This window comes from Halictus rubicundus, chromosome 1 (assembly GCF_050948215.1).
Source record: "Halictus rubicundus isolate RS-2024b chromosome 1, iyHalRubi1_principal, whole genome shotgun sequence".
In the NCBI taxonomy this organism is placed as follows: Eukaryota; Metazoa; Arthropoda; class Insecta; order Hymenoptera; family Halictidae; genus Halictus; species Halictus rubicundus.
Window position 1 is genome coordinate 16668623 of NC_135149.1, and position 23231 is coordinate 16691853.

The 23231-nt window shown below is 49.4% G+C and overlaps 2 protein-coding genes across 10 annotated transcripts; one reads left to right on the forward strand and one right to left on the reverse strand.

Annotated features, from left to right (window-relative positions):
- Nucleotides 1-74: 74 nt before the first annotated feature.
- Pym (partner of Y14 and mago) lies at nucleotides 75-1513 on the reverse strand. Its single transcript, XM_076790787.1, has 3 exons — nucleotides 1359-1513; nucleotides 972-1068; nucleotides 75-895 (listed from the first exon to the last, which is right to left on the reverse strand). The coding sequence occupies exons 1-3, from the start codon at nucleotides 1393-1395 to the stop codon at nucleotides 370-372; spliced, it is 660 nt and encodes a 219-aa protein (XP_076646902.1). The 5' UTR covers nucleotides 1396-1513; the 3' UTR covers nucleotides 75-369.
- A 501-nt stretch (nucleotides 1514-2014) lies between these two features.
- LOC143355596 (uncharacterized) lies at nucleotides 2015-21237 on the forward strand. 9 transcript variants are annotated; one of them, XM_076790559.1, is made up of 17 exons: nucleotides 2015-2685; nucleotides 4538-4679; nucleotides 5073-5206; nucleotides 5296-5527; nucleotides 5599-5715; nucleotides 6482-6711; nucleotides 6816-7022; nucleotides 8952-9201; nucleotides 9672-9946; nucleotides 10011-10332; nucleotides 10480-10950; nucleotides 13435-13565; nucleotides 19513-19667; nucleotides 19856-20115; nucleotides 20598-20897; nucleotides 20968-21086; nucleotides 21215-21237. In XM_076790559.1, the coding sequence occupies exons 1-15, from the start codon at nucleotides 2500-2502 to the stop codon at nucleotides 20873-20875; spliced, it is 3390 nt and encodes a 1129-aa protein (XP_076646674.1). In that variant the 5' UTR covers nucleotides 2015-2499; the 3' UTR covers nucleotides 20876-20897; nucleotides 20968-21086; nucleotides 21215-21237. The 9 variants fall into 9 exon arrangements, with proteins under 9 accessions (XP_076646674.1, XP_076646683.1, XP_076646711.1 ...); XM_076790568.1 differs by having other exon boundaries at nucleotides 13444-13565; XM_076790576.1 differs by having other exon boundaries at nucleotides 2550-2977.
- The last annotated feature ends 1994 nt before the right edge of the window (nucleotides 21238-23231 follow it).

The following is a 23231-nucleotide window of genomic DNA, read 5'->3' on the forward strand; positions in this document are numbered from 1 at the left end:
TGAATTAAAATGAATCCGTGGTTTCGGTGATAGAACATTTATTTTGTTGGTGACATGAATAATAACGTATGGCATGCGAAAACAATTTGTTTTTATTAAAATCTGATCGATTGGTCTTTCACACAGTGACAGAATAGTGTACTAAATTCATTGGTATTCAATTTAATTGAATCTTCGCATAGAAATGTACAGAGTTTTTTTTTTATATTGCTATTTATTTACTGTATAAAAAGAATGAAAGTACGATGTTACGTAAACCTGTAGTCAAATTGTTTGAAAATATAAGAAACACACATTTGTTTAGGTACAACTACAAAGAGTGATGATCCATGAGAGTGTGTAAATAGATTTTTTATCAACATTTCCCTTCTATTGACTCGCCTCTAATCGTTTAACCTCTTTCGAAATCTCGGCTTTTCTTGCTAGTTTGTCAAGTATATCTTTTTCTGGATTCTTTAATAATCCAGACTTAATCTTCTCCTCTAACGTTTCAATTTCTCTGATCTTCTTCCTTAGATTCTTTAGTCTTTTTTGTGGGTCTGGTATCGCAGTCTCTGACTGATTAGTAACATTTGGTTTCGGCGTTGGGATTTGATTATTTGGTACTGGTTTAGCATCAGACTGTGGTTTGCTATTCTGTTGCGACGGTTCATTCTTCTGTTCTGGCTCAGAGATCGTGGTTTTAGCCAATTCTTCCGTTATATGTTCAGTACTCTTGTTTTTATTCTTTTTCTTTTTCTTCTTGGCTTCTGTTTTCGCCGAAGCACCAGGAATGGTTTTAGCCTTAGCTGCCAGTAGCATCTCTTTTTTAGCTTTATGTTCGGCTATGAACTCTGGGCTTGCACCTACTGGGTATACGGGTTTATTTTTTATTTGTTTTCCTTTGCTTTCATATCTGAAAAGACAATGGTGAGGACGCTGTATAGAAACCAAACAATTTAAATACGTTTGTTCGACAAATCATCACATACAATGGAACTTCTTCTTGTGGAATATAGCCGTCTTTCACGCGTCGTGGCTTGCGCCACGTACCATCCGGACGTTGACTAGCAGGGATGAATGTTCCACCTGTGCAACAATAGACAGATCGTGATATGAAAAAATTAAATTGATGAATCAAAATGAATCCAAGGTATAAATATTTCTGTTACAACAGTCCCATCAAGTTACATGAAACGAAATATTTATTTGATATCATATGAATTTGTCGATAATTCATTATGATATAAGGACAGAATAAGTATCAGAATGCGGCTTACATTTTGAGCAATATAGGTTGTTTACATCCTACAGGTTATAAATAGTTTATTCGTCGAGAGAACCGAGACTTTTTAACAGAGCGAAAAAACGATTTTTACCTTGCTCATTTTTAACGTAAGCCGACGCCATCGTCATTCGATACGATCGTTCGCCGTGAATATTTTTTTAATTATATTTCTTGATAATTTTTACTATCCGCGTGCCATTTTGCGATCGCGAGGACCTCAACCTATCGTGCGATCAACCTCTCTGAATCAATGAATTGAAACGTTTCTCGCGATCACTGTAGGATGTCGCCACTGCCTTATTATGACGCTTTTATCTCTTGCATTGCAGACCAGCTATGGAAGTAGATCAATCACCATATGGGGATTCCCTGATACACGATCTGAAATACCGACCTCGCTAAAATTCGCAAATACAAGAACAGTCAGCTATCTAACTATATGAATCAGCAGCACAGAAAATGAAAAGGAAGAGAAGATGTAGGAATGGGAAGACAAGGGAGGAGAGAATCTAGGGATGGGAAGAGAAGGCAGAGAGTGGAGGGGATCTTGGAAAGAGAAAGGGAAAATAGGATTTGTGGAAGAGAAGAAAAAAGATAGAGAGAATGGCTGAAAGGAAAAGAAACTGAGAAAGACGTCCATCAGGGGTCCACTATGGTCCCTCGGCGACTTACATAGGTCCTTCAGGATCTTCCAAGCTCCAACCGGGTCTACCAGTATCCACCATGGTTCTCCTGGAGCCGCCGGAGGGTCCGTCGTCTCCAGCAGTCCCGGGGAGACTGACAATTTTTGGCTGTGCGCTTCTGTGTATAGTTCTGAATGATAATCGTCAAACGTTGGCGCTGCGCTGACATCGATTGACAGAGCGTACCGTTGTCCACGAAAATGTCTTTTAGCCTAAGACAATACCATCACAGATAAGATTGATAAAAAAAGATGTACGTCGAATAATTTCCGAAGCGTCATTTCTTACACGAGTTCCATCAAAATCGGCGAATCTATGAGCTATGAATCAGATATTATTTACGCATTTGTGAAGAGAAGCAACGTCGAAAGATTCAGTCGGTGAACAGATCGAAAACACGATACGCACATGTGCGCGTGGTCAAAGTGGCGAGGAACAGAGGGTAATGGCAGTATAATGTATAGGTGAGACGAGAATACATCCACGGGAGCGGAAGTCGGGCGCACACAATCAGGATCGGAAGTAATTCCGGTGACCGAACACACTGGGATGGCATTGTTAGCCGATCCGCTGAATAATAATTGGCGTTCGGTGCATTTACATGGTCACGATCGCGGAGCGTCAATATCTTTCCGGATGGAATGGAAACGTCACCCGGTGGCTTTGCTCCGTGATATAGCGTTCGTTCAGTATTTGCCGTGGATCTATGCCCGTGACTTCGTCGTCGCTCTCCGCGTACGTATTAACTATAAATCGAACCGAATCCTTTCGTTTCTGTTCGCGACAGAAACTCGTCGCGTATCGTTTGTCCCGCGAGATCTAGAATTCATAGTTACCGTACACGCGGCTGCAAGCTCCTTTTTCTTTCAATCGTGGAAAAAACTCGTCGGATCGTGCAGCGAATTCATTCGAACGTTTCATCGTAATCCTCTAAAACACAAGAATAGAAAGAGTCACGGAACATTTTAATAGATTCTATTTAAAACGTGAAGCTTTTCTAGAAATCGTCCCAACGATATCAAACAAAGTAAGACTTCATTCCAGGGTAATTTCATAAGATTGATCAGAATTTCTTTAACACTAAACCCACCACGGCCGGTCAAATTGACCTTTTCAAACTTCTGCGTACAATTACGTACATACAACATTATCACATCGCTATTTATCTTTACAACTTTTCTTAAAGTATGTATACAATGTATTTTTCAGTATTTATTTCTCGGTTTATTTTTTTTGTCCAAGAAATATATGTAGTTTGTCCTACATAGGGACAGTGATGATATGGTATTTAACACTTTGACTGCCATACTAGAAACCTCAAAAAGCCATAAAATCAAAGTAAGTTATTTAATGAGATAAAAATTGAAAAAAATTAAATGTATGACGTTGAGTAGTCCCCCAACTTTCTTGTATTTTACAGTTCCTAATCAAATTTGTTACGATGAATATATTAACGTAAACATTCAGTTAAAAACCTGTAGAAATAATTCTGTCACCCACATATGGGTGACATGGCGGTCAACGTGTTAAATAGATCTTCTAAACCTAAACAATCAGTATAAAAGAAAGGCTATTCTCAATGTGGCTTGGCCAACTCAAAATAAATGAGCCGCCTTATTGAATGAGACGCTATCAAGTTACGCACGTGCCTGGTTGATAATACCGTTTCATGGCAAATACATCCGAACCGCAAAGGTGGACGACACAGTACAATTTTCTAAATCGAGGTGAGAGCATCGCAGTAGTTTTTATATAACTAAAATTATATGAAAATAAATTTGTATCGTCATTTTATGGAAGTTGTTCATCTACTAATTCATTCAGCAACAAACTGACTATTATCTACGTTCAATTATATTAACAATACCTTTTTTTAAGGTTTGACGCGCACGGTAGGAATAGGTACATGCATAACAAGTGTCGGTAGGTTTAGTGTTTAAAAACGAAAGACGACCGTTTATTTTGATCTCTGCTAAAAAGAGAGTAGCGCTCGAAAAAAGTCACGATCGTTGGAGTGCAGCGGCAAGCTGGCGGAGACGTATGCACGGAATTTGTCGAGAAAGCGGGGAATGTGCATTCCCGAGGAATTCCTTGAACGATTCCGAAACAGTTCCGGTTGTTGGAGAACGGAGTCGAGCTTCCGAGGCTGCAGAGGCGGCGTGATTTAACTATTTGACGCACTATTATTTTTACTGTTTACACCATTACAGTTCTTTCGATTAATTTTTAAACTTGTTTTCACTTGTCAAGGGAATTGTTCCGTCACAGTAAAAAGGTCAGACATTAAATCGTGGCACGAGCATCGAGGGGTTAACGAACGGTTCATATCGAGCCACGGAAGATCGATCCTCCTTCCCCCGCGGTTTATCGCGTTTCTTGCACGACTCTCGGTCCTCCGCGGCGATTCTTATTGGTCCGGGGAAATCAAATTCTACGGGCGCATTTCCGCTCGAACGGAGAACGATTCCCGAACACTTCTAGCTCTCGTTTTAGCCGGGTAGCATTGATTTTAGCCGGAGTATATGCACACGGAGAGTCGTGCACCAACGATCCTCGGTTATATATTCGTAATTCTTGTTTTCCCCAGAGGAGGATGGGCTGCTCACCTAGCGGACCTTCGTGCGCGAAGGGCGGCACACGATTAATGGCCACGAAGCTCGCTTTCACCAAGGGTCAGATGCATAACCTGAACGCATATTTCCGCGGGCTGGCCGAGGAACCTCAAAACGGTGAATGTTTAACGAGTTTCTCCATAAATCTTGCTCGTCGATTCGACACGAGCCGCGGTAAGATTGCGCTGCGCCAAGGAACAACGCGGTCGTATATCGAACGCGGGAGCCAATACACACTACTAGGTATTCGGCTTCCGAACACGGCAAAAAATTGTTAGGTCGTTGCAAAAGTTTCCTTTCAAGTTGAAGGCTCTCCCAATGCTACCGGAAAGAATGCTGAACAATTATTCAAATATAGATTGGTTATATCTCGTTCGTTCAATTAACTACTTGCAAAAGATTGCCCGATTACCAGGACACTTTGGCGGAAGTGCACCACGGCAGTGTCCGGCCCGCGATACTTCATCTTTTTTTATGGTCGAACGGTGAACGAGAGTGGCGATGTTACAGATTCCACGAGCGCTACCGCGATCGAAGCTATCGTCGAGAGATTGGTTCAACGTTTGATGCTGGCCGCCGGCAATCTTGACCGGAGATTCTCGTCCGTGTTCCTCGTTTCGCTGAACGAGCCACGTAGGATGAAGGTAACAGGGCCGGGTGCAGCCTCGAAGTTCGGGAACGGGCCACGTAAAGGCCGGTCGCTCTCCTCAACCCTTTCTTTTTCTCTCTGCAGCGGCTGAAGTTCGAATATTTGCTGCGCATAGACGCGCTGTCTACTCCGACCGCGAGCTCCGAGTTGGAAGTCGAAGAGGATGCGGCAGCGGGTCTGCCGGGCTTTATTCGGTTAAAGATACTCGACGCCGGAGCAAAGCCCTGGCGAGAGTACGCGGACGCTGCCGGGAGATTGAGGAGGGATCTCGTGAAGGCCAAATTAGCAAATTTGTTGGCCGCAGCTGTTAAACGAGGTAATTTGCGCCGGCTTGCCCGGTGGATTTTGTTGAACCGTACACGGGACTTATGCTTTCGTGTTTTTTAGATGGCGTCGAACCGACGGACGCCAACGTTTGCGGATCGCCGGGGCAAGTGGTGGACGCCGAAGTCCTCGACAAGATACTGAAGCAGCCGGACCACTGTCGGATATTTTACGGGCCAGGTAACGTGTTCCTGAGTTATTGGGAAACTTAAACGCCGCCGTTAATTAACGGCGATAAAAGGTGCACGATAAATTCCTGCCGCGGATAACGCTCGAACCTCGAAACGCCTCTTCATCTTGAGATATTACCGCGCGTTTATCTCCGCGGGCAACAAAAGCGGCTCGCTACCGGCGAATCGTAAACAAGAACGAAATGCCCAACCGTCTCGTTATCATCCCGCCTGATTCCTCATTTCGCGGGAGCCCTTTCCGCCCCTTTATCAACGTCAGGCTATCGTGAGACGTTCCGCGAGCTTCTCGCGTGTCACCGAACTTTCTTCTTCCAGGCTTTCGTCGCGTCGGTCCCCTCAGTCTTTCTCCTATTCTCGTCTCCCCTTTCATCCCCTTTCGCTTGTCTTGTTCGTCCCCTCCCTGTTTGTATTAAATAACCGATGCGCGGAGGCAACTCGGTAATTCGATACACACCGAGTGTTCTATAAATCAGAACAGGACGCTCGGGCAAAGTTGCTTTAATAACTACTGCAGAGGATTTAGAGTAACGAGCGCCGCGAAATATGCCCAGTTTCTGTGTAACTGGATTAAAGAACGTCCCGTAAATCAACCCGAGCCCTGTCTCGCGAAATAACTGGCCTGGCTAACGACGCGATTTTTAACAATCCGGCCCGAGTTCCGTGGGACAACCCTAGCCGCTTAACCCTTTGCGGTCCTATATCCTCGACAGTGCTGTTGCTAAGAGATAAACAAGTCGTTCCACAATTGTTCGCAGCCGTTTCCGATGGATCGTCTCCGGAACCGAGGGAACATCGAGTGGCGTTGATAGAAGACTCCGGAGGAATACTTTTGCGGATAGCGTTGGACGGATGCAAGTCTCGCGAAGTGGAGGTCAGGCTGTTAATCGGCATAGGCTTGTCCTCTTGGCCCAGTTCGGCCGACTATCCTCGAAGAGTGCCCCTCTATCACTGCGACGCTCTTCTTCATTACACCGTCGCGCAAAGCGTAAGTGCACCGATTCAAAGTCTGGAGATCTCTGCTTCTCCAACGCTCCTACGAATCACGGGTTTGTATTATCTCGTGTCCTCGTTTTCCCGTCACCGTTCCAGGGAATGTACGCCGTGGCCGTTGGACCGTACCCTGGTGCACGCTGCGAGGACCGAGCAACTCTCTGGGGTATACGTGTTCCGGCGGCAGAGAAAATTATGAGTCAACACTACGCCGCCGACAGTGTACCCGGCCTGACGGAGTCGGTGCTCATAGAAATCTTGCACCAGATGCGCGAGGGACTCCCTTTGAATCCTACAAAGTCGAAGGTGGGATCGACGTTCGTCCGAGATACCGAGTAATCTTGCAGCTCCTGCTCGTTCGTCTTCGACACTTTTCCTCGGGGTATATTCATGCTAGGGCTGCGATAAACGATCAGAGCAAAAGGTATAAATACGGTCCACTTCATAATGGAAGTATTTATGATCAACGATACGTTCGCCCCTATTCGACAAATGAATAATCAAAGTGTTACATCATTGAAATAAATGTTGTATTCGTTCTGATCATTTAGCGCAGCTCCAACAGACGCGGAACCCTATCCGTCTACTTTATTAACCCTTCGACGGCGAAGTCCGGGTCCATTTTGACCCAAAGTATCAAACTCGTGATTCAATTACTCAGTTTCTGGTGAATCAATTGAACGAATAGCTGCTGAATTAGGGACGATTCAAAGAAGTATTTTCAAAAATACATTTTAAAATATTGATAAATAAAGGTACGCCGTCTGAGGGTTAACGACATGCGATATCTGTACTCGAATGTTCCCGCAAAGTTTATTCTGTGAGAGCAGGGACGCAACGGCGTTCCATTCGCAACCGACTGCGCGACAAATGCACTTCCTCCCGATGGATTTTATTTGGTCGATTCAGTCGGGCGTATCATTTGTTTCCTTTTCTCGAGCGTCTGCCAGAGCATAGAAGTACCTTGGTCCTCTGTCCTCGGTGTCCTGTCTCTCTCTCTCTTTGACGTTTTCATCTATGGGAATATTTGGCGCGTTTCATAGGTTCGCGCGTGGCTCCGCGACGAATCACTTCACGCGACGGCTCTGACAATAATTCAGCCCACGTATCCGGCTGTGCGCGGCGCATCTCGTCGCGCTCGGCCGCGGCTCGCCTCACCTTGCCTCGCCTCGTCTCGCCTCGCATTCACTCGGTCCCCGATTCTCTGGCCTATTTCTCGAAACACATCGACCTTTCCCCTTTTCCTCGGGTCTTCCTTCTATCCCCTGGCGATTCAGGTGTCCCTGCGTCGACGCTGAAAACACATTCTTTCTCTTCTTCGCGCGCTGACCCTAGTACTGGCTACTTAACATTTTGAAAGCCACGGCCCCCAGAAATGGGAGACGGAATTATTTGTTTAGACTCATAAATGAATTTTTCCGTTAATGTATCGAGCGTGGCAAGTTTGGTTAGGATCTGCTAAAGGCAAGAGGGTTCGAAGTGTACTCTCAGCATCACAAATCTTAGTATTTCAAATTTTATTTCACCCGGTACATGACTTTGAATTTATTTTGATTTTTAGGCTTCTGGATCATATAGGCGTTAAATAAAATCCGAACAATTAACGCGAACTTGGCCTATTCCGCTACCAAGTGGCTGATGGAAATAGGAACATATAGTAATTGTAAACAACGAATCTCACAGCAATGATTTTCAAATAGTAAAAAGTAAACGGGTTGATTACAGTAGACTAGGATACAGAAAGGAGCCACTACAGCGACAGTATTTATAGCTCTCTCGAACCAAAAAAATTTGCTCAGGCGCTTCAGCAGCGCGGTAAAACGCCCCCGCAATTTCAAAAAGATCGGTTGAATGGACGGCAGAAAATAAATTCGCAAAAATTCGTTAATTTTGAGCCGTTTATATCGGGTTTCCCTTAATAAAAACGCCGGTGCTCGATGCGACTCGGCAATAATTTATCCGGCCGGTCCCCGGTTACCGAACACGCAGCCCCGGTGAATACGTAATGAGAAAAGTTGAATCGATTTGAAAAATTTCCATCCCGCCCGCAGCCGCAGCCACCCTCTATCCTGGCTTCCGGTTTCGTTGCCGCGGCGCAGCGGCTTGTGCTCTGCGCGAGCAACGAGACTTTTTGCTTGGTGGAAGGCAGCGACGGACTGCAATTGAAACGGGCGTTTTATTATTTTAAATTAAGCATTCGGTAGGTGGGTCTGAATATCGATTACTGTTTTCCAGGCGGCGGCGAGCCGGAAGGGAGATCGTCTTCCGCAGGACCGGCTGAGAGTGGTCTCGAGACATATTCTGAGGACGATGCATCGTTGGTCGTTGGAACGGGCCGGGCCGGATCCGTTGACTTGCTGGGCGCCCGACACCCTCTCGCGTCACGTTCTGCTGGTGCTGGACGAGTTAGTCACCGCTTTGAAATGCCAGAACCTCAGGTGTTACTTTCTACCGCGTTGCAACGTGATGCTACAATGCGCGAGAGGTAATTCGGTTTGCGGTAGAACCGGAAAAAGGAAGGTGGTGTGCTGTAGTGCGGTGGCGCGTCGGAGGACGGCTTTTGTTTTCGCCGCGCGAGATCCATCCTCCTTTTTGTCGTTATTTTTTTCCCCACGGGAGAATCGATATCACGGTGACACGTACACAACGATGCACGCGCGTTGACGGCTCGCGGGATCGTCTGGTTTCCATGGAAATCCTTAATTGGTGACGATAACGACGTGTACCATTATCGCAGACGTATCGGCAATTTGTGCGCGCGCCCATAAGCCGCCCCGCGATACACCTCCATAGATATCTCATCAGCGTTTTTCACAGCGTCGTCGTTCACTTCTTTGAGATCCCGTGGGCGGGACTCGTTTTTGCAAGCTTCTGCAAGCTTTCGCAGCTCGCGATTCGATTGAAGTCGCCTTTTGCTTGCGGGGTCATCTCTGACCACGTGCTTGTACTTTACAGGTGGGATAGTGCATCGCGAAGACTCGTACGCCTCCGATTGTCGGCTGCTGGAGTCCTACTTGGAAACGCTGCATAATCGTTCTCTCTCCGCGACTCCATGCGTGCCCAGACCTCTAGATGCTATGGAGACGGAGCTAATCGCCAGGTGGCGAGACATAGTCTTCTCTTTGCCCCGGGGCACGGCGGACGCAGATTATGGTTATAGCCCGAGACAATTGGAATATCTCGGTTTGATTCTCGAGCAAGCACTCCGAGCCAGAGATTGTACCGCACAGGTAGCGTATCGAGCTATTTCAAGCTCAAACAGAACAGTCCACTAGTTTCTCTTTTCGATCACAGGATTACTCCGATATCTGTTCCTACCTGAACTTTCCTGAGTGTGCCTTTCACACGAGCGAGCAAGTCGAGAACCTTGTGTTCCTGCTGAAGCTGGTGTTAATTCAGGCCAAGGATCAGATCCGCGCGATGACCAACCGACGCGCGAGGGAGCGAGAACGCCCCAGAGACTCGAAGAAGGGGAGGCATTGCAACACGACCAGCCAGTTCGATCGATCCGTTGGTCTCTTGATCGACGAGGTCCGAGCCGACAGAGAGACCGCCAGCGCGGAGTTGGAGTCTCGTCCGGTGATGACGAGGATGCTGCTGCAGTGGTTGTATTTCGGTAGGCAGCCAGCGAATGCAGTTAACGTTAGGTCTACCGAGCAATAGTCCACTTGGTTCATTTTCAAGAATCGAATTCGATTCCTCCAGTAGTTCTAGCGTTGGATAGTCTCTTCTCTCCAGGTTTTTGTCACTTTGGCTGTTCAAGGGATGGACTACGACGCAAAGTACCTCGAGCCGGTGTTGCGACCGTACCTGAGCACTCTTTTCTACAGCCTTCACGAGAACTGCTGGTACGCGGCGAGCTGGAGGAGCAAGCAGGAGAATTACAGCTCGGAGATGCGTTCATTGTCCGTGTTCTGCGAATCCGTGCTGTCGCAGGAAACGACGCCGGCTCTGGGGATTGTGGAGTCCCTGTCGAAGGGTTGGCGGTGGGCGGAGAGCATGACAAAGATGATCGAGCATTCCGGGAATTCTCTGAAGCTGATTCTACTCGACGGGGACAAGGAGCTAAGGTACAACCTGACGTTCGCCGAGAACAAGGGGCCGAGCGCGTTCTCCACCTGGAGCAAGGCCAGGAGCGTGAACACGATCGCCAGGAGAAAAAGGACGAGCTTCCAAGCCGGAGAGATCCTCGACTCTCTGTCGGAGTCCCGGGTCGCCTGCTGCGAGAGCAACGGTGAGAACGAAGAACGCGCGATTCTTCTCGATCGAGTAATTTCGGCCGGTCCGAGCTGGGTCGATAGCAAATAGAACGTAGCGTGAGAAACGAGGCGGTAGACCGACACACGAGTAATTACAGTGGGCGCGGGAGCTCCACTAAATCAGGTATTAAGATATAAACTTGGGCAAAGACTGCCGAGGAGCTTCCGCTAGCTCTCTGCCCCGTTGTGCTCGCCCGGAAACTTGTCGCGACGTAATAAGGTGCTCCGGAACGGGTGCGGGTTCGGGTTCGAGTTTAGAGAATTAATTAGATTCGCCGGTCCCCGCTTTCATGGGAACTCGGAGGGGAAAAAAAGGTTGCCAGTTTCCCGGCAGTTCCGCCGATCCCCGAAAACATCGAGTCTCGAAATTCCCGCCGAGGTGGATAAAGGTGATAAGAGGAATTTACACGGTATCGATTTCACGCTCGATTTGTTCGCATAGTTTATGCGATCCGTGATCGATCCTGGCGCGCGTTATAACTTAGACGATGTATGAGCGATTGAGATCGCGTTTTACCTCCGGTTTCCCTTGAACAGACAGTTTCACTCCGACAGTTTCACTCCTGATTCATTCCGTGGAACGCACAGGCCTTTTCGTGAGATTGTTAATTAAGGGAACGAAGTTCTTCGAAAAGTGGTAATGCGGGCTTGCGCTGGCCTGTACTCCGGATGAGTGCATCGATAGAGACCAGACCTGCGCAAGAGTTTCGTGCAAGCCTCCAGATCTATCGGTAATGATCAGGCTCGCGTAAGAGTTTTCGCAAGAGACTCTGCACGTTTCGCAAAAGCACCTGGCAACGGAGCGAAGCCGGTACACCGTGGGTAATAACAGCGGGAGAAATCAATTATTTCCGGGGCTGCGTAGATGAGCACGCGTCGACGTTCCCGTGTCGGGGAGACCTTACTCGGGAAAAAATTCCCCCGGTGAGATTTTTCCAATACATCCTGCGATGTCGGGCTCCCGTTTCGCCATGGTCGAAAAAAGGTTAATTACCTCTCGCGGAGGGACCCGCGCGTAGCTTCTCGCTCGTAAAATCGCTGGGCTGGATCAATCTCTCGGCACGAAGATGAGGCGTGGGCGAAGCAGGAGGCTTCCACTTCTGCGCGTTTTCCTTGAAGCGGAGTTCGCCGTTCGATAAAGATTTACGGGACTGTATCACGGGAACATCGCCTCTCTCGTTGGGGGCTTTTGGCTCGCTCGCGACTCCCGGCGCTCTGAGACCCAACGCTATCTCAAGCTGGCCGTGTTATCGGTTCGGAGGCCGGCCAGCCTGCCGGTAGCCATCGAGCGAAATCCTTCCCCAGGAATAGTCCTATTGTTGCGGTATCGGTTCTACGTGCCGGCAACGACTGACCGGCGTCGTTTTATTACTTCGAAAATGTCGTAAACCGGGATTCCCGGCGGCCGAATCGACGTCCAACTATTCCCGATGGACGACCGCTCGGAACGACGCTCTTTAGCCCTTTCGCTCCTAATTCCATTTTAACATGTTCGATCTTTAAAGGGGTCTGATCTCGCGGCGGCCTGCGCGCTCCGCCTAGAAGAGTCCATGCATTATTCTTTTTATTATTCATTATAATCCTCGCCTTTCGGTTTAGGATAACTTTCAGTTACAGATATCTGCCCTGCGTGCCTCACAAGAAGCCCTCTGGCAGGAATTCGACAGGAATGCGGATGTAAGCCGTCCGATTGGGTCACTCCAGAGGAACTTCCGGTTCTAGCTGAATTATTGGCGAAAATGTGTGACGTCAAAGCCTAACCATCGGGTGCGAGCTAGGGCCTCCCTTGCCTCGGTGCCGTCTCGAGGGACTTCTTGTGAGGCAGGGACAGTACGTTATATTATCTTAGAGCTAACTTAACATATTTGCTTCTATATTATTGTAGACTATTACTACATTACTGAATAGTCGTTACTAAAAGATCAGTGCAATAGATTGTTTAAAGTAATTCACAGAAATTCGTCGGCTCACAGCAGTTTACATCAGGCTGCCTCTTAGGGCGCATTCCGGCCATCAGCATTTTTCAAAGACCGCGTGGGACGCGCGTGTCCCAACGGGATCGAGAGGGTTAAGATTTCACGGTGTAAGGTGTATGGGAACGCTCGGCTAACCGGGATTGCACATAGAATAACGGGTGGTCGCGTTAAACATTGAGGATGCGGCTGGCGTGCAGGAGGGCTAAACGCGCCGCGGAAGGGATGAAGATTTACGCCGGTGTCGCGGGAGGACATCATAGGTAACGGGGAGCGTAAAACTCGAGCGGAAACGCCTCGGGCGATAGATCAACCGTGTGCGCGAGCTGCTCGAAAAGAGCGGTTCGGCTGGCGCGTTTTAAATCAACGTCGAGCCGCGGTGGTGACGTAGGCAAATTTCTGCTCCGTATCCGGACGCCCGTTCCCTCGCTCGGTCCCGGGGGACGTTTATGCGAGTCGCAGTGGCAAAATCAATAATCTTGTTAGGTGTTGCAGGCCACGCGGAGCTGAGGGATGCCAGCCCTTTGACGTACGTCGCGTCAATGAGCAGGCAACGGGCTCGACACCGTGGACCGGGCGACTTGGTCCTGGCCATGCTCTCTCTCGGCAAGTTCAGGGTAAGTTTCAGTTTGACCAACTACCCCTGGTCGCCGCAAGTTTCTGTTTCACTTTGCTCGCCATTCTACTTAACGTTTCGTTACCTCCGGTCTCGTTTCGTCTCGTTTTTTCTGCCGTTTCTCCGCCACCGGAGTAATTAATTAAAATGTCGGCCGCCCGTGAGAGTTATTTCAGGTGATCAAACGAACCACGATCGATCCGTGGATTATTCGAACGAAGCCCGAAGGTTTGTTGCGAGAAAAAAATTCTGTTGTAAAGGCTGCCCCACACGCTCTATCTTGTCGCTCTTTTTGTCTGTGCAGTCATAAGTTGACGCGCGCGCGAGTGTTAATTTGGCGGTGGTTGTGTTAGAGGAACTTTCAAAGGCCGGCTAAATGCACAGAACACCATTGAACATCCCGTCGTAACAGGAAGCTAGAGATTTTTCCGTGGGAGGAATTTCCCGCTAACGAAGATTAAGCGGACTAAAGAAACAAAGCTAGACGGTGTTCGTTACCTCGCAGAGAGGATCGCTTTGCCATGGAGATCGATTCGCTTAGCTTGTTACCTGTAGTTCCTCGCACCTGTTCTTGTAACGATATCAGTTTCAAACAACGCCTAACACGAATAAACTAAAGTCCGCGGCACTCGGAAAGTTCGTCGCCGGTGCCGAGAAAAAGCGGAAGCGCATCCGCGTGAAACTCGACCGTAAGTCTCCAACACAATGCCGGAAGGTGTAAATCAGTGGTCGTGTAGCGTCGCAATTTCGATCATCTTGGTCAGTATATCATTCCGGGGCGCAGGTTCGATCGCCGATTATTTGTCAGAGTAATTTCCGCGGTGAAACTCGCATTCCCGGACGTTCGTGTCCCGGGTGTTTGCCCGTCGGAGTTTCGGCTCCGCTTTCATTCCGCGCTGCAGACGACGCGCGGGCCAGCTTAATTACACACAGTTCGCGGCAGTTTCATTAGATTAGACGAGCACAGATTTCCGTCGCGGGACGCGGACGCGGGCGCGGCGTTTCGAGCAGGCAATTCCAGGACAGTAATTTCGCAGGGTCGTCCGCCGGGAAGGGAACGCCGGAACGACGTCGAACCGACGCGACGCGACGCGACGCGACGCCAGGATTCTACGACAATAATATCGATGCGACCGGCTCGAAGGAAACTGCGGAGCTCGCCCGCCGGAGTTTCCGCAGTTACCGGCGATCCGCTTCTTCTCTTAACGCGCTTCCTATTATCCGCCCGCTTGTATAATCGGCTAGCAGCCGATTTAATAGCCGCACTGATAACCGCCTCACGGCCACCACCAGCCCCTGCGCGGTCTTTACCAATTTCCCTAGAATCCTACTGCGCCCCGAACCGCCCCGTTGGGACTTCCTCCAGCGGACGAATTAACTCTGGAACCTGCAAACACCTGCGAACCCGCAGATTGAACAGTTCTTAATTAGGATTTGCTAAAATAATATACTCCGGATTTCCTGCTATCTCTTCTAACTGTTAACTGTTATCGAAACAAACGCTGCTGGATCGTATCGAAAACGTTAAGATGTATCGTTCGACGTGCTCTGCCATCGGGGGCTGTGTTACGTGCGTGAGAAAGTTCGAAAAATGGTTTTATTGGCTGTAAACGGGGGGACAAGGAGAAGAAATTGGAAATCGTTCGGAGCGTCACAGTATTTATTCCGCTACTTCGGGCATTTACGTTTCCGCAAGCGATAGGGCGACGAGAGGAAGGAAGAAAGAAAGAAAGAGAGAGAGTCCGGATCGAAGTTGAATCTCAGCCGAGACGGTGGAACAACGGGAAAAATTCAACGAACCGTCGTCGCAGCGTGTTTGCCTGGCTTTGGCGTATGCATCGGGATCCCCGCGTGCACGTGCACGTACACGTGCGTGTGTATAACGGAGGAACGTTTATCTCCCGCCAGGAGACTTCTTCCTTGACAACGCGAATTAAACGTCGCTCGCACGTCCCCGCAGAGAAAACCGGCTCTCTCGCACTTTGGTCCTGTGCCTGTATCGCCGTGTTCCCCCCTCGCATAAATCTCCGACGAATATAAATCGACTTTTAATCGGCTCGCAAATGAGCGTTAATGCGGCGAACACGTTGGACCGTTGTTCCTGACGAATCTCTCTCGCGAGAGCGTTTGATCGCGGAATCGGTAACCGGCGCACAGCGGTCGACAAGTACGAAATATGGGACGAAAATGAAAAAACAAAAAAGCAATTATTTCAGTGCTTCGGGTCCTGTTATAACAAATCTGAAGGGATTTCCATTGGAAAAATCATGATCAATGGTTAACTGATAACTTGGCAAGAATGATACGTCTGTCCACGAAGATTCAGCGATGTATCCAGTTCTATTATTCGCGAATAGATTGCACTTTAAAGTCATACTGATTTTTGCGCCGCTTCCACGCCCGGGGGATCGCGTTATTTTCGCCGGCAGAGAGAAACCGAGACGGTGAAAGGCGTCTGTTGAAGTTATCCTCGATAGAACAGCGACTAATTAATGCAACAGGCGCCATAGAACTTTCTAGAGACGTCCGATTGACGGCTCCCATCTAGATTTCGGAGACGAGCGTATCGAAACCAGCTTCCCCTCCAGTTTTCACGAGTTTTCAAGCGGCAGAATTGAAATCCGGTTTAATGTTTCGGGAAAACCGGCTGCCGGGAACTGCGAAGTGAAACCTCGGTTTATGGGAGAGAACATAAAATTGGGTTGCCGCGCTGCTTCGAAGTATCGCGTCGCTGTAACAACCGACGAGAAGACTGTTGCCGCGCCATGCCGTCGCAGCGATGGGAACGATGCTCTCGCAAACAGCTCCCATACTTTCCGGGGAAACACTGGGAATCGCACCGTTTCGCACGGCTTCGATCACCTTTCCAACGCCGCTCGAATTGCTGTCCATCGGGACGCTGTTTCCCGCTAACTGTTATAGGAGTGCACCTCTCCCGCTGATGGAGTTTCTAGACGCGGTATCGCTTCTCGATTCCCGAACGATAGCGGTCCATCCCTTTTCAGCTCGAGAGGCATGACCGCTTTGATCGCGGTCCGACCTCTTTGGAAAATCGTTCGGGATCTCTGAATGTTCTCCATTCGTAGTTCGGCGGCGAGTCTAGCTTTACAAATTTCAAAGTCTCTGACACATTTTTGTCTCGATTGCAGCGGAGAACCGAGGGAGCTAATGCTGCAGTGAAACGCGGAAGAGAAGAACGAAAGAGAAGTTTTAGACGAGACTGGTGTTCCAGGGATAGAGGTTCGTCCGTCACGCATCGATCCATCAATCCGGCGATTTAATACGGGTTCGACAGTCTAATTTTCTTGGAGATTCCCAGTGGAGGATCTCCGGGTACCCGGTCCGTCGATTAACCCGCCGGATAATTAGACGGAAGCCGCTCTGGGCCCGAGACGGACGGACGAAAGTCATGCAAACGATGGGACACGATCCTGCACTTACGGGGACTGAAACTTTTTTACGACCCGTTAGGAATATCCACTCGAATTTCCGGGTTCGGTCCGTCCGACGCAGGGTCTTCAGGATCACGGGGATTTTCCCGGAGTTTTGCGAGTCTCCGGGGGATCTTAAACGTATCAGCGTTCGAAGGAGGGTCTGGTTCAGTCGTAATAGGTGTCAGCGAGTTCTCAGCAGGTCGAGAGGACCTTAACCAATCCCTGGATGTAAAGTGTTCTTTCTCGCTTGACAATGATCGCCCGCGAACCACGTTCGATACTCTCGTCCCCGGTTCGATATTCGTCAAACGCGTCCGCGTTCGACCTCTTTTCGATAGACGTAGGTGAACTCGATATTTGAACCGGTGTTCCAACGATAGAACATTCGAACAATTCGGCGAGTGCTTCCGCTTCGAAAGCGACCAGATCTACGGGCGTACGGCGAAGAGACTTCCGGCGGCGATCGATAAAACTCGGCCGTGCCGAATCGGGCGCTGTAGAAATGGAATTCTCTTATAGAGGCGGTCGCTACTTACCCGATTAACGTTCCCATCGGTCCAGCCGTCGACGTTGCGAACTATTCTCCCCGACGAAATAAATGGCAGTCGCTCCTTCTTTCCCCGCCGAGACCCAAGGCGCTCGAAACTTCTGCTAATTTTTCACTGGGTCAATGTCTTACGCGAATTTTTCGTTTATTTTCGCATCGATTCGAGGAAAGTAGTCTAATTTGAACTAACGCCCAAGTTGATTCATCGTGTACCACATGAGCCGATCAATGGATAAATGGTGCAAGTCAAAACAGTTAATCATTGGATAATGAGGGATTATGTAAAACGCTGAAATTATATTACAATTATTTTGTTTAAAAAACGATTGAACTCTTTGAGAAGTGGTGTTAAACCAAACCGACAAAAGTTGACTTAGTTTTGCATTAAACGGCTCAACATTTTTATTTCCGAACGTTTGGATTAAGGGTTGTACATAACACTATGTGATAGGTGTTCTCTTTCAGTGAATTTTACAATATGTTCCCGTAGGAATGTTTGCACGGTTCGAGGGTTAGAATTAAAGGTGAAAGCACTTTATGATAGATATACTTGGTTTGAAAGCGGGTCGTCTTGATTAAACGGTAAATAGCCGACGCTCTTGTGGAACGATGATTCCATCTGGGTTACGTCAGTATTCTCCAGCTATTCACGAAGAAGGCAGGATAGTTCCAGGGCTTTGGAACGCCCTGTAGACCTCGTGTTTCCTCCGTTATACGAAGTTCGTTTCGATCGGTCGCAATTACTGCGTCGAACAGCGTTTCCTTTCGGGCAGAACAGCAGCGTCGGAGAATCTTTCTGGGGGCGAGTTTCGTCATCGAGCAGGGACAATCGAACCCACGTAGGGGATGGAGCACAGCGCGGCGGTATTTTTCGCTTTGTTTATCCGCGACGGTGGCTGCCGTAACGCCTGGGGCCACGCTCTTCAACTAATTTCCGGTTGCGCGTGTTTCCGTCATTTACGAGTATCGTTTCGACGAGAGTTCTTTCGGAGCGAGAGGGATGAATATGTTTTTTCTTCACTTCGGGGGAGAACGAGAAGGAGAGAAAGATCGCGCGACAATGGTCCATTGCCTTTCGCGTCTATAATGGAATTCCCTGGCCCTGGCAGAGTTATTCAGCACGCTTTCGTTCGGCTAAGGCAATAACCTCGTTTAAAAAGTAGCTGCCCAACAATGGCGCCTCGGATCGGTTCGGATCGAAACTATCGATGCAAAGCATCGGCGGATCCCGTCGATGAAATTATATCCTCGGGGCGCGAACGATTTTTCACGATATCTTTCGACGATTCCTACGTGTCCCGCCACCCCTTGCCGATCTCCTCCTGGTCCTCGGAATCGCTCAATAGCCGGGCCACGAAACTGTCTCTTGAAGCGCGGAATAAAAAGAAGCCTCGTCTCGCGTCCCCCGTTCGCTCCGGTGTGGATGCGCGTACCTGCACATTTGTGTGTATGTGTGTGTGTGCCGTCTGTATGTATGTATGTATCTCCGGAGCCACCGAAGGCGAATAAAAAGGGAAAAAGTGGACACGTATTTACTTTCCCGAAGCGCCCTCGCGAGCTATACCAGCCAGCCGAGTAGCTCTTGGCTCCTGCTCCTCGTCTCCGTCCTCCGTGTGCCAACTAACTTTCTACTTAAAGAGCGACAGCCCGAGAGCCGGGGCCCCCTTATGCTTATGGAAAATGCGTTTCGCGCTTCCGAACTAAGTTTAATCCCTCGTCTCCGCCGTCGAACCAGCCCCGCGACATCGAATCCTCCCTTCCGCTGCCATCCGGCCCTACTTTTTAATCGAACTTCCCAAAATCGCGAAACATTTCTTCTCTCTTTCTCTCTCTCAACGGAGCAATCAGAAATTTACACTTTCTCAAATCTGTGATTAACCCATTTGCATCCGGAAGAAAAACGGGAAATAATTCTCTTATTGCCAATTTTTGCGAAATGCGTTAATTCTGGAAATTTGTCCTTCCAGATTCTGCAGGAGGTGGCGGCGCTTCTTCCCCGAGAAAAGCAGCTGGCCGTGTTGGACCTGGTGCACCGAGCCGCGAGAGAGTCCTCCCGTTCCAGGAAGACCGCCAGCTGCAGTTTGGATGCGCCCGGATCAACGAGACAAGTCTACAGACCCAGGCACGCGTTCCTCACCGAAACCGCCGCTTCAACGCTTTGGCTTCCGCGAGGACTCTATCTCCTCCTCGTTTCAGCTTTTCCGATTAACCGACGGCATCCGGGGGCCGAGGTCAAAGCGTTGAAGAGTCGTCAATGGCCACACCGCCTCTTCCGCTATGCACAACGGTTTCCTCTTTCCTCGGTTCCAGAGCCGAAGCGGATCTCGTGGATTCATCGCTTCGATTATCGCCCGGCATTCGCGAGAGGCGCATCATCCTCGAGCATCAGAAACAGCTCGAGAGGGAGATGCAGGAGATGCACGACACTCTGCGACGCAACGCGCTGACGAGACACCGCGCTTCTGCCTGGGACTCTAACTCGGTTTCGTCCTGGAGCTCCTCGATCGATTCTTTCGCCGGCACAATAACGCTTCGGAGATATCGCGCACCTATATGGGACGCCCTCAAAGGTTCTCCGCTCATAAATTCGCTCGAATTCCGGGCCCACGCTTTGGCTCGTTATCTATCGCAAATGTAGAGAATCGGAGAATTTTCGAACGTTGGTATTTCGTTAGGAAACGTGGTCTCCTTTCGTTTTTGCTTCCTTCTGGCGGTCTAGCGAGCGCCCGGTATAACTGCACACGCTCGAGTGTTCTTCGCCCATAATTTTGCTCTAATTTCGCAGCTCGCGTGCTCGCTGAAACGATTCTGCTCCGATCGATTTTCACGAAGTCAATTATTTTATTCCGCTTGACGTGCCGCCGTTTTATTTGCGATTCGCCCCGGCTCGAGTGGCTCGGCCGATTCGTTTTCTATTTCCGCGCGTAGAGCTTTACGAGCGCGCGGGGCTCTCACTTTTTCGCGGCCGAAAGAGTTCCCGGAGGAGGAGGAAGAGGAGTGGGAGGGGGAGGGAGCATCGCAAACAATACGGCAATCGATTTTTCAATTTCAGGGAGTTCGCCGGCGCGGGCCGGCGGTGGACATCCCGCGCCGCTCGATCGCGGCATCGTCGCGAGGAATAAATCCGAGGAAATGATCAGCCGAGAGGAGTCGCCGACCTGGAACACGCTGAACACCCGGCGGCTGCAAAACGACCCCAAGAACGGAGATGAATTGCCGTCTTGGGACGCGCTCGAGGCGACGCTGAATAGGAGGTTGTGTAATTACGGCAACGCCTTCGCGGAGTCCTCGCGGATGGACGAGCAACGTATCGGGCCACAGCGAGAATGATTGTTTCCCTGGAAAAATGAAGGTTCTATCTCGAGGCGGGTCTACGTGAAAAACAACTTTGCGCCCGCTGAAACGGTCTCTCCATGTTTCAGCCGTCTCTCGGACCGTCCTCCGTCTCTCGTCCAACATTTTCGACCACCAGATGCCACTGGACGTTGCCTCTGGAAGATATTTACCAGCCCCGAAAGAAGTGTACCAGGTGGTCCCGTAGGTAGTCTTCGTTTTGATTTTCCCGTGAAGAAGTTAACAAACGCATTCATTAAATGGCGAGGTACCTATAAACGCAACGTTACTTATGGGACAACCTAATATTTACCAGCCCCGAAAGAAACGTATCAGGTCGTTCCGTAGGTAGTCTTTTTTCTTATTTCTCAGCGAAGACGTTAAGAAACGCGTTCATTAAATGGTTGAGGTGCCTATAAACGCATCAGCCAAGCGCGTATTTATTTCAAGCGAGACGAGAGATGACGTTACTCGTGGGATAACCTAATATTTAGCAGGCTCGAAAGGATTATATATCTTGTGCGGCGACCATGAGTCCGCCGGTTGACTCGCGAGTATATAATGGTTACGAGGAAGCTCTGGAACAGTCGCAGCAGCGCCTTAAATTTTCATTTGCGCCCGAAAGCGGCGATTACGTCCGTTCAGCCCGGCACCAGCTTCCGCTCCGTCCACTGGCTAATTAATGGGAACCACGGGCTACTCGGAATTCCAGAGGGGTTAGCGTCGACTGATTTTGGCAAATTCGACCGAAAGGAAAATTTCTTGGCCCGACGTTTTCGCTCGGAACGAGCCGGCGGCTCGTGGCGCGCCGTGCAGTGCCTGGCTCTCATCAATCTTCACCACCTAAGGCTACTCCGTGACCGTACATTTTTATTAAGGATCTCCGGCACGGCCAAGGCAAGGTTTCTCCACCGAGAAGCCTTCCTGTGTACACGGAGTCCTCGCTCGCTTTCCACAGAAAAGTCTCTCTCTCTCTCTCTCTCTCTCTCTCTCTCTCTCTCTCTCTCTCGACCGCTTTAAATTGCGAAAAGATGTAAGGTTACTTTATCGAGGCGAGATTATTCGATTCCGGCGACCTCCTCGAGACACGGAATATAAAATAACGCGCTTCGCCGTTCAACAAGGGCTTTTCACAGCTAGGAGGGAGCGAGAGAGGGAGAGAGGAAGAGCCGAGGAAAATCGCGGTTCTTCCGGCTATCGGAAGCCCCGGCGAATGGTAATTAACCCATTAAGGGCCGACGCGAAGTTAACGCAACGTTTCGTTTGCAATTTTTTCCAGTCGATCTGGATTATCGAATTCCGTTTCTTAATATCGCCGTCGCGAAAAGGGAATTCCAGGGATTTGCTCGAGACAATTTTTATCGTCGTGCTGTTCTCTCTCCGGGCACGGTCTGTGGCAATTTTAAAAAATGTTATAAAGAATGGAGGCGCTCGAGGGTAAAAATTACGTTGGCTCTGTGCTCGTTCCTTAACAGGGCGAAACGAAGTGCCGGCCGTCTTCGAATAAACAGTCTGCGCGTAAAAGCGGTTTGCGCGCTTCTCTTCGAACTACTGCCAAAGAATGCGTTTTCCTTTGCCTCGAAAGTTACACGACCGCGCGCGCGGTCCAACCAGTGGGTCAAGTTCGCGGAGCGGCGCTTAAACTAAATCCGCTCGGAGGGTCGGCCGGCGTGTAGGTATTAACTCGCCTATCGGCCGGGGTTAGTCGATAAATTTCTATAGTCCGAGCGGTGGCGGGACGAAAATCGCGGCTCGGAAACACGGGTCCCGATTATTCCCGTTGGAATTTTCCGATCGGGATAGGACACCGTTCGGCGATGGTCGATTACCGATTCGCCGTGTCCTCGGACGAGCGCGAGGAGCCGGCGCGTAAATTGGAAGCAGTAGCAGCCGCTCGGTATGGACGCGATTCGATTAAACGAATTTAAAATGGCGCAAGTTTGCCAACCGGCCTGGTAATTGGCAATTAAAGTCGCCCGGAATGAGCAACATTGTCCGAGCTCTGTCGAGGTGACTCATTGAGCCTCACTCGAACGAGATCGAACCGCGCGCTGGCCCACACTGCCTCGGTAAACCTCGAACGCGTTTCATTATTTTCCATTTATTTATCTATTTTTCTCGCTCGCGACCGAACACGCCGCCATTAAACTGCGACTGCGAGTCGCCGGGCCGATTCCAGTCACGTCGGCTTTCTTGTCGCGCGAACGCCCGAGTTCCGTTAAGTCCGTGTTACTCCCCGTTTTAATCCTCCGCCTTCTGCCCGTCCCCTGAAACTTTATCCTGTACTTCTTCTTATTTTCAGCCATCTTCAACGTCCTCTTCCGTAATTTTCTGATCCAGACGCGAGCAGCGA

Coding starts and splice junctions, on each gene's coding strand:
- Pym (XM_076790787.1), bottom strand. CDS start 1,395: ATGACGATGGCGTCGGCTTACGTTAAAAATGAGCAAG. Junction 1,069..1,358: donor TTACGTTAAAAATGAGCAAG/GTAAAAATCGTT, acceptor ATTGTTGCACAG/GTGGAACATTCATCCCTGCT. Junction 896..971: donor CCACAAGAAGAAGTTCCATT/GTATGTGATGAT, acceptor TTGTCTTTTCAG/ATATGAAAGCAAAGGAAAAC.
- LOC143355596 (XM_076790559.1), top strand. CDS start 2,500: ATGGCATTGTTAGCCGATCCGCTGAATAATAATTGGCGTTCGGTGCAT. Junction 4,680..5,072: donor GGCCGAGGAACCTCAAAACG/GTGAATGTTTAA, acceptor GCGATGTTACAG/ATTCCACGAGCGCTACCGCG. Junction 10,951..13,434: donor CGCCTGCTGCGAGAGCAACG/GTGAGAACGAAG, acceptor TAATCTTGTTAG/GTGTTGCAGGCCACGCGGAG.